This window comes from Etheostoma cragini, chromosome 5 (genome assembly GCF_013103735.1).
Source record: "Etheostoma cragini isolate CJK2018 chromosome 5, CSU_Ecrag_1.0, whole genome shotgun sequence".
Taxonomy (NCBI): Eukaryota; Metazoa; Chordata; class Actinopteri; order Perciformes; family Percidae; genus Etheostoma; species Etheostoma cragini.
This window is the reverse complement of record NC_048411.1, coordinates 10,275,027-10,285,616: the sequence shown is the minus strand read 5'-3', so window position 1 is coordinate 10,285,616 and position 10,590 is coordinate 10,275,027. Positions and strand designations below refer to the sequence as shown.

The 10,590-nt window shown below is 40.4% G+C and overlaps 1 protein-coding gene across 1 annotated transcript in view; it reads left to right on the top strand.

Moving 5' to 3' along the window:
- The window catches only part of fem1c (fem-1 homolog c), a 14,714-nt gene extending 5,435 nt beyond the window's left edge, over nt 1-9,279 (top strand). Inside the window, exons 2-7 of the mRNA XM_034871946.1 lie at nt 1,484-1,653; nt 1,758-1,946; nt 2,602-3,113; nt 3,527-3,703; nt 4,017-5,364; nt 9,269-9,279. Of these exons, the coding sequence (XP_034727837.1) occupies nt 1,484-1,653; nt 1,758-1,946; nt 2,602-3,113; nt 3,527-3,703; nt 4,017-4,281 (1,313 nt within the window). The 3' untranslated portion in view covers nt 4,282-5,364; nt 9,269-9,279. The remainder of the gene's footprint in view (nt 1-1,483; nt 1,654-1,757; nt 1,947-2,601; nt 3,114-3,526; nt 3,704-4,016; nt 5,365-9,268) is intronic.
- The last annotated feature ends 1,311 nt before the right edge of the window (nt 9,280-10,590 follow it).

The window sequence follows — 10,590 nt, the reverse complement described above, 5'->3', positions numbered from 1 at the left end:
CCCCCCCCCCCCCCCCCCCCCCCCCCAGACAAACCAACACTTAGTTTATTAAATTCCTTCACTACATCACCTGAGGTGCCCTCCTCACTTAAGGTAGTCTCAGTTCTGTTTGGATCTGCATAAGGACTATTCAGACTAATCCCTGGCTTTGGAAAGGATTTCCTAAATTTCTGGATGGAAGTTGCTTTGTTAGTGGAAGTGAACGCACCATCCAGACAAGCAAAGCTCAACATATTTCCATCACTATATAAAACTATTACTGTGTAAAACTATACTATAGTTGTCGCAGCTGGTTTTGAGGGAGGGCCATAAGAGGCAATGGTATAATGCTATAAAATTCCTTTGTAGTAAAGTGTACACAATTCTTTTTTTTTTTTTTTTAATTAAACCATTGACTGTGTAATGACTTGACCATTTTTTTGCTTTTTGCCCATCCAATGCCATAACCACACTATTAAACAAGTAGTATGCTATGTTAATAAACACGAGGAAAAGCTGCTATGCTGTTGCCTCCAAGTTTTGTCAAGATTTAGAGTAAAAAAACAATCTGATCAGTGTAGTTTTGGCAGGCACTGCAGAGAATATAAATAATGGTTAATCCCTGACTAACCCTGTTTGCTAAGGTCTGCTTGAATATGGATTAGCCTTAGGTTACTGAAAGCAGCCAGGCTAGACACAAGTGAAAGCCAAGCAGGATAGGCTGGTAAGACCAGTAGCGCAGAAAACATTTTTGTTTTGACTAAACCTTCTGTGACTCAGGTGACAGGTGTTTATCAATGGTCGTACGGTATCCGTGCAGACCACAGTAACCACCCCTCATCTGGCAGAATGGATACACTATCTCCAATAAATGTATCTGCACATTAGAGGGTGACACAGGAATCAAATATTTATCCCGAACCCATGAAAAGACTCCCGACATGTCCTGATGACATGACTCCTGAATCCTGTCCAGCTCTTGTTTAGTTCCCTATGTTGTCTAAGCAAGTAATCGGACTCTCCATTTTGTGTCTGTCAAGAGACACAAAGGCCTGGATTTTTTTTATTTTTTTATTTTTTATTTAAATCAAAAGTACACCTTTTTTTTTCTTTTTTTTTTTTTTTTTTTTTAACCCTAACCCTAACCCTATCTCATGATATTTTTATTTTTATTTTTATTTTTTTTATTTTTTACTGATCAAGATTAACATAAAAATTGGCCGGAATTCTCCTTTAACTTCCCCTTGTCTCTAATATTCAATAATGACAGTTTAGTTTCATATTTTTTTTCTTCTTTTCTTTCTAAAACGAAATGCTTCACAAATCTTCCAACTCTTTTCCGCTCCCTTTGATTTTCAATACTCTATTCTTGCCTATCACATTACCAACGGTGAGATTGACCCGAAAAATTGCCACCCTCTACTGCACATTATCTAGCACTACTATACTATGGGAACAACTTCTGTAGCTGAAAGATGACCATAACATTGTCAATTGTTCACAGGCAACACAGCACTTCATGACTGTGCAGAGTCTGGGAGTCTGGAGATCATGCGAATGTTACTGCAGTTTGGAGCATCCATGGAGCAAGACGGCTATGGCATGACCCCCCTGCTCTCGGCCAGCGTCACAGGCCACACTAACATCGTAGACGACCTGACGACGCACCAGCAGGTCAGTTTCTGGAGAGTCTGCCAATGTGTGTGAGGCTATAGAGTTTTCAATCTATTGAATATTCAGAGGAAATTTATGAAGAAATGATTTTCTTCCTCTTGCAGACAAGCCACACGGAGCGCATTGATGCCCTGGAGCTTTTGGGAGCCACATTTGTTGACAAGAAGAGAGACCTGCTTGGAGCTTTAAAATACTGGAAGAGAGCCATGGACCTGAGGTACATGGATGGTAACAACGTCATCCATAAACCAGAATCCAAGCAGCTGATCATGGCATACGACTACGCCAGGGAGGTGAGTATTAGTTTGAGTCTGTCTTTCCACCCAGCTCCACCCCAAAATAAATGCGCATTGCTTTTAATACTCTTACATTAGGTTTTATGACATGGACATGATTTGTTAAAGATATCACGTAGTTTAGAACCTTTTTAAATCGAGTTAAAGATCATAACTGGGTCTTAATGTTGCATTCACTAGCAATTCGTAAACTTATGGTGCTAATTAACTAATTGTTAAATATCCTTCTGCCATCTAGTGTTTTTTCTTTTTGTCGTTAACAATTGACTGGTGAAATAAGTAATTGTTACGTTTAAAAATAAATGATTTTAAATTTGACCAAATGGCCTTAGCAATAACCAAGCCTTATCGGTTCAGGCACCGGTGTAGGAAAAAAAACTCCAAAAGATATGAAACCCTACAACCTCAACCCTTTTAAATTCAATGTCCACGATAATCCCTTAAAGTCACACTCTAGTCTTTTGTATCAAAGACACTGGCTGCACATTTTTGCGTTTGGTGTGAAGAAATGGGGGGGGAAAACTGCTATTTGGGACCATGCTTGAGGGTTTCAGACTCAAAGGAAACAAACAAATGCTTAATACATCTACATGGAAACCCTAAATTGCTGCACCCTGCCATTGTCTTCTTGACCTTGTATTCCTCCTTCTAGGTAACAAATGGAGAAGAGCTGGACGGGCTGATATCTGACCCGGATGAAATGCGCATGCAAGCACTGCTCATCCGTGAAAGAATCCTCGGCCCACAACATCCAGATACGTCTTATTACATCCGTTACAGAGGTGCTGTCTACGCTGACTCTGGGAACTTTGAGCGCTGTATCAATCTGTGGAAGTATGCACTGGACATGCAGCAGAGCAACCTGGACCCCCTCAGCCCCATGACGGCCTCCAGCCTGCTGTCGTTCGCTGAGCTCTTCTCTTTCATGCTGCAGGACAGAGCCAAAGGGCTCCTGGGAACATCGGTGTCATTTGAGGACTTGATGGGGATCCTTTCCAAGAGTGTGTTGGAGATAGAGCGGGCAGTTAAACAAAAGGGACCAATGCCTCCTGACCCGGCCCAGCTCAGCAAGGCCCTGTCAATCATCCTGCACCTCATTTGTCTTTTAGAGAAGGTGCCCTGTACTGCAGAGCAGGACCACTTCAAGAAGGAAACCATCTATAAGTGAGTTTCTCTGTCAATGACTTGTATTGGCAACAATTGGTTGGAAAATTACCTTCATAATGATGTAGAGTGTGTCCATAGTTTTGAGGGAAATCATTTTTTATTTTTATTTTTTTGTGGCAGTGATTTTGGTAGTCTAAGTTTGCACTTCCTTTTTCATTAAATAAAGAGTGTAAGTAAAACTAGGCCTTTTGGTAAATTTGTGTCCCTTTGAATCATGTACTCTTTTCTTTTGTTCTTCTTTTTTTTTATTTTTATTTTTTTAAATGATCTCATAATCCTGCCAATAGTTCAAGCCAACCTGTAAGTCTTCATTGTCAGTTGGGACATTGTCCCTAACTTGCTTCAGTGCGGTTACCATGACGGTTGTAGTTTGGCTATTCTTTGACCGAAAGGTTTCCACATCTCCCCAGATTCCTGAAGCTCCAGCCGTGTGGTAAGAACGGCTACAGTCCACTACACCTGGCAGTGGACCGCAACACCACCTGCGTGGGCCGCTATCCCGTGTGCAAGTTCCCCTCCCTCACAGTCGCCTCCATCCTTCTTGAGTGTGGGGCAGATATGAACAGCCGCGATGAAGATGACAACAGGTTTGTTTTCTTTAGTTTTTTTCTTCTCTTTCTTTCTTGTTTCAAGAATCATAACTGTTTTTTTTTTACCTATCCTGGTTTTATTTCTTACTAATATTTGTAGTAATAAGAAACACTATAGTTAAAGGGGTAAGAACAATCATGTTTGTTTTTTTGTCTGTAAACTGGTAAGGTTAATGAAGATACTTAAAGCTCCTCAATTGTGCCATTATGACAGACACCAGTTAAACAAATGGCAAACCGACCCAACCAATGATAACTTGTCTTGTTATAGAATCCTAAAGCAAATCTATTCTCTTTCCCAACCCACCAGCCCCCTTCACATAGCGGCATCTAATGGTCACCCTGACATCATGAACCTCCTGATATCATGCGGGACTCACTTTGACAGCACCAATGCCTTCCAACAAACGGCCTGTGACCTCCTGGACGAGAAGGAGCTGCCCAGGAATATAATCCAGCCCATAAACCACACCACGCTGCAGTGCCTGGCCGCCAGGGCCATCGTCAAGCACCGCCTCGTTTACCGGGGAAACATCCCTGAGAAACTAGAGGCCTTCGTCTTGCTCCACAGATAATGACTGGGAGTAGAGGCCAATGGATTGATTTAAACTGGAGGGAGGGGTTGGATCACACCAAGTGGAATGGACAGACTGAGGAGCGTTATAGTTCGGGGCCTGACCCACAAGTTGTTTGAGGAGCTTAAAGACACAATTTTTTGGGTTGGGTGTGCAAATTCAAACCATTTTTGGAGAGTATTAACTTGAAGATTAGTGTGAACAAAAATGTCCTCATTCATCCTGGATAAACTGAAAAATGATGGGGGTAAATTGGAGGAATGAGTTAACATTTTATTCTAATGTCTGCTGTTTCATGAAGTCACAGCTTGCTCTGTGGGGACGAATTACGAGTGGATTGCAACATGGACAAACTCATCTCTGCACGAACTGAACAAGAGGTTTATGTATTTTTGCTATTTTTTTTTTCTTTTAATTTTTTTTTTTTTTGACCCCTTCACTATACTATTTATTGAATGAAACTTGAGAGATTCTTCTCCATGCTGGCTCCAACCTAGCCTCGACTTTGCCTACTTCTCTTTTCTCAAAGCACGGATTGAGGCATGTCTCTTAGCGCTGGGACTTAAGGTTATTTTTAGTTTGTCCCATCACTGTTGCCAACAGTCATGGACCCTTCCTCAGTCATCATTAGGAGGTTACTCTTGTTTTGTACTTCGACAAAACATGTAGTTATTGTCATGCAACTCTGGATATCTGCCAAGAGGTGTGGATTCTAGACTCATTTGTCGTTCCCACTTTAGTGTATAACAAAGCTTTACAAGAAGGGTTTAATGTCTGCAAACACCATAAGTGCTTTATTCTTCCTATGCACAGGCTAGGCTGTTGGAAAGAGACTGTTGTATTCTGTGCCGGCACTTGTCTGTGCAATATCTCATGAGTTTTTGTGTTTACCTCATTGCTGCCCTTTCCTTCAGTATCCCCTTCCTTCATGCATAGAAAGGGGGGATTGGGGAAAACCCATTGTACTGACTATTGTAAGAGGAGTGAATGAATATGAGTGATTGTGTATGTACATGTGTGAGTGCCACCCAGTGTGTTTCTTGTAAGCAGTGTGTTTTTGAGCTTACACAAATGTTTGGTGTCGTGGAGATTCCATAATGCACATGACTGCCACTAGAAACCACAGCGGCCAAACTAGGTGTCTACAACCGCTGCAGTGTGCAGGCTTGGACACAGAAGTGACCTCTTAACGTTCATACATGGCCGACCTTTTTGAAATGCTATTATTCTTTTAATAATCATGATCAAAAAGAAAACATCGAGGTAGGTTACCAGCATTGGCCCACTGTGCATGTGCAGCAGCATATCAGCCAACCAATCACTGCAGAATCTTTCATTAGAACGCCTGAGACTTCAAACTAGACTACAGCTAGGACAGTTCTGCTCATTTTCTACAATTATCGTCCAGCTGTATGAGAACTGAAGCTGCAACGCCTCGACGTACTAAGCTTTGTGAATGATCTTATTTGCACATTAGCTTTAGATGTGTGGGTTGAAAAAAGGGCTTTTCATAATTCATAGGTTTTCATATTGCAGTCTATTCCACCTGACGGTTCAAAACCAGACAGAAAATGTGTGACGACTCCCAGGGCAACTTGATTTGAATCTGCACTTTACAATGGCGGCGTTAAAGATTTGATATGGCATCAATCAAGTTCATGTCTTAATAACCCTTTTGACAATAAACCCATGTTGCACTTGTCTCCTTGTCCAAATGTCTTTTTCATTAATTTTCTGTGTATTTCTATGCAAATGATAAGGTGTCCACTGATGATGGGATGGTGTCTTTCAGCCCTTTTATATGCCAGTTCCCTATGGCCTACTACTACTGTATCCTGCCCCTCAGGAAAATAACTTTTCATAAAGAGTACTGCTGCTTTCCATCCATGCATTGCATTTCTGACTGAAAGGAATATACATGTCCCAAAGAGATTTGAAAACTGTTGGCAAAAAAGAGCAATTATTACCACCAGTTACTTCAACCAGTTGGTTTTGCTGCTTCTGTATCTGACTACTTAATTTTCTGATGGATTTCCAGAATGAAGGCTGGCTCCTGTTGCTTTTACTGCAGAGTCACTGAGCAGTAGACTCATTCCAGATACTTGAGCTGGGAGTGGGTATGCAGGTGACCCCTCTGGACTTGAAATGTGTTTGTTGCTCACGTTAAGTGGCTTCCAAGAACCGTCCCGAATAAAAACATGCTGGTTTATAGCTGGTTGGTTAAGTACTTGTTGCTTAAAGCAACTGGCTGGCCGGGTGCTCTGCAAACAACTTGAACTGTGTATTCATTGTTGAGAGATTGACTGACATAATTGACCCAGTCATAGGACCAAAGCAAATATGTTTTCTTCTGGCCATATTACAAGAAATGATAAATGGTTCCTTTAGTGGTTGAGCACAGACATCACAATAACTGTTTAAAAAAAAATGTGATGTGTCCAATACTTTCAGGATTGTTGAATGGTTTATGACCAAAAAGCTCACTTACACAGCCATGAGCATGGCGGTTCACCTTTTTAGTCTTGTTTTTATTTTTTATTTGATTTGTTAGAGAAAACAGATTATCCTAAAAATCCGGGAACTGGGGTCCTCAGACTCCTCTTTGGGAACTGCTGTTTTCTGTTAGAAACATTTGTCATAGTTTATTCTCCAGGTTTTATAATAAGTTACATTTCAGTTTAAAATTGTGGAAGGACCATAAATGTGAAAAACTGTTAAAAACTGAATTAAGTATATTTTATTTTTCTTTCCTCACAGTGAGGATCTTAGCCACCGGTTTCCTCCACTTGTGAAGCAGCAATCAGTCCCAGATCGTCACACCTATCGTGTGTTCTCTGATGAGTCACTGCCAGGATCTCTGGCAAAGTGCTGTGATAATTTCTTAATGAGTCACGATCACTGTAGATACTTTGTGTGTGTACGTGTACTAGGCAGTTGAGGTAGAACAGCAGGTTTCGGTAGATGTTTTATTTTTTTTACCATCTGTATAAGACTCTATTTTGTGATCTGTTAACAAGGAATTTGCAAACTCGAGTGACTTTTGACTCAAACCAGCACTCTAAGAAATATCTACAACTTAACATGACACAACTCGCACATAACAGAAACAGGACTATAACTACAGAGAGCTTAGCTAACCTGGAAAAAAGAAAGACAAACAAAAATAGGATACTTTTTGATGTGTTTCTGAATTTTAATGTGGTTTAGTGGCCGGGCCACTCTGAGAGTGTCATTAAACGGCTGTTTTGACCACACCCAGGATTGCCTGCTAAAAATAGTACAGATACTATGAAGTGAAAGTGGACACTTAGTTATTTGATTTGACGTAGCGTGAGGAGTAACCTATCACTGTGAACTGTATCAGTTGGAAAATTATTCAGGCTTCACCCACATATGTATAACTCTTCTTCCCTTCCAACGACATTTCAGTTAACATTCCTGCTGGAGGAAATTTGTTAACTTGTTATTGTTGGTAATTGTGAAGTATATGGTGTGTGTGTTTCTGGTACTTGGTAACTGGAATAAGTTGAGGCTTGTCTCAGCAAGTGTTCATGTTGTACAGCCCATCTTATACTGACACTGGAGGTTAGCTGTGCACTCAGCGCTGTGTCAAGCTAGATGTTGACATAATGAAAGAGAAACAAGTAGAACTGAAATTAAGAAGGTACGTTTTGTAGAAGAGTGTGTAAAAAGCCAGTTTTTCTTGAAAAATGACTCTGCTCTGCAAGGAAGGGGTTAAGTGAGTCAGAGGGTTGCACGTGAAGTCCTAGTCATGAAGTTGGTGAGAAACTACCCTGCTGCACTGTCTTATGCAAGATACAGACTCCTAAGAGAGTAATTATTTGTCATTGAGTGGTAGGATGGACAGGATACAGTGGGTATTATACAGAGTCAGGATTGGTGTTAAGAGTACTTTCACTGCAGCACTTCACCTCACAAATCCCCAAGTAAAAATCCCCAAAATAAGTGTTTGGTTTAATGTTAGAGCAATATAACAGTTTATAGTATTCATAAGATGTTTCTGTATAAGAAAATTACTGTGTAGGATAACATACAGTACATTTTTCATATGTGAATGTTTTGCCAAAAAAGGAATATGTATTTGTGCCAAAATCATATAACATAAAATATTAAATATTCCTTTGTTTTGTGTAATAATGTTTTGTGGGTTTTGTCCCCTTCATCGTCATGTTTGTGGCCAGGGGAAGCCAACACTTCTGGGTTTTATTTTGTATGAATACACAGTCCTCAATCAGTGTACACAAGGCTTCACATCCTGACTTTTTTTCTGATTTTTCGTGGCCCTTTGGCAGTGCTCTCCACTCAGCCTACTTCTGTGCTGTCTATATTTAGGGCTGAAGAATGCCCTGTTGGAAAGCTGTCCTACATTACATTGGCTCCTCCATCTTTGAATATCCGCAGGTGAACTAGCCTCAGACGCATTTCCTGTCCCCGTCCATCCATCTGTCTCCACATGCTACTCAATCCATTTCAGTTTAATTAGGTTTCACTGACATGACAAAGTTAGAGCAAATTCACGGGAGAGGCTATTAGAAATAAAATTAATTTATTGGATCACAAAAGTTAAATCCCCCTTCTATTAATACAATTTTTTTTTTACAAGGAACGAAAAACTAATTGTTAACTACACATTTTTTATTTTTTTCAATTCGCCCTTTGAACAAGGACATGATGTGTAGAAGAGAGCTACAGTAATAGTCTATTGTGGACATATTTTAGCTTATAAATAATACATATACCCAATTACTTAACTGAGAAAGGTACATTAACCGAATTTAATTTATTTTCCAGTCAGAATATCTTCCAGCACTGAAATGGGTAAAAGGTAAAAAAAATGTTGTGTTTATCCCGTTTGTCAAGTCCTTGGTTGGAGAAACATGCTTAGATGAAGTTTATTACAGTGCAAATGTAGTTTATAAGTTGGATAAACTATTTTGGATTCATGTATGCACTAATTAAATGCCAGACAGGTTTGGTAACCTGTTTCACCATGATTGCATGGTATTAAAAAATGTTTCCAGTCAGGTGGACATACTAAACACAAAATAGAAAACAAGTTGCTTAAACTTCAGGAAGTATCATGGTCTTCACTGCTCACTTTTCTTAATTCAGCTTTTAGATTTAGAATAGTTAGTGGAGTAATTGCTAATTTAGTCTATAGATATGCAGAAAGTATCTGATCATCCTTTTATCATCTCAGCTATTTAACAATCTTCCATCGTTAAACCAGATGATTCTGTACTGTTTACTGTACTTGTGTTTACATTCCTAACAAACCACACTGCCACTTTGTTTGGACTTGAGAGAGGACTCGGACCCATATGCTTCTCATTGCAGCTTTTCAGGACGAACCAATTTAAGTGGGTTCACCTGCCCACATAAGCTAAAGACTCTGGAGTTCAAATACATTTCCACTAGTTTCCTGGTGTGAATACATGCTGATGCCATAGCCCACTGCATCTGTGATTCCTCTGAGCCCTCCGTCCCTGGGACAGTCAATCTATCAACACTGTCCTTTTGAAATGGAGATGCATCTGCACTGATTCACGCACTTTGTTTTCTTATTTAATTTGATGCTCTCAGAGTACATCGCTATGGATGGGATGTGCACCTGCTGAATGTAACATAAGAAGGTGGTGACTGAGAAAGTACCGTTGGCAAAACGTGACCGATTGCATAAGAGTCCCAGTAGCTAAAATAGATGGGTAGGGTATTAACATGGGGATCACTGTGATCTGAATCTGATACTGGCCTGGACACCGCAGTCTATGTCTCGCTCTCGGACGTGTGTGTGTGTGTGTGTATTGCTCTTCTCCAAGCACTCTGACTTTCCACTTTGACTCAGCTGTAAAAACAACGCTCTCATAGAGGGAGAATTAGCTGGCCCAGCAGTGATTATAACAACAAATACACAAATTCAACTCACACAAGCAAACTAAAGACAATGGCAATAGCATCACAACAGTTGCAATACCAATTTGGCCAGGGTGTGTGTGTGTGTGGAGGTGAGAGCGCCCTTCCCTACTCTCTATTTCCCTACCTCTAGCGCTTTTATTCGGACCACACGCATTTTCAAACTCTGCCTTCATTTCAACTTCAACTACCCGTGATAAGTTTTCTGACTGCATCTTGGACAGTTGTGACAGAATTTGACAACAGACAGACATGAACATCTAGCAAAATGCTCAAAGCCGTCTCTGTGGTGGTTTTCATTACAGTAGGTGTGTCCATGACACACAGACTTACAAGGAACAACAATGTCACTCTTGTTGCTGGTAAAAACACACA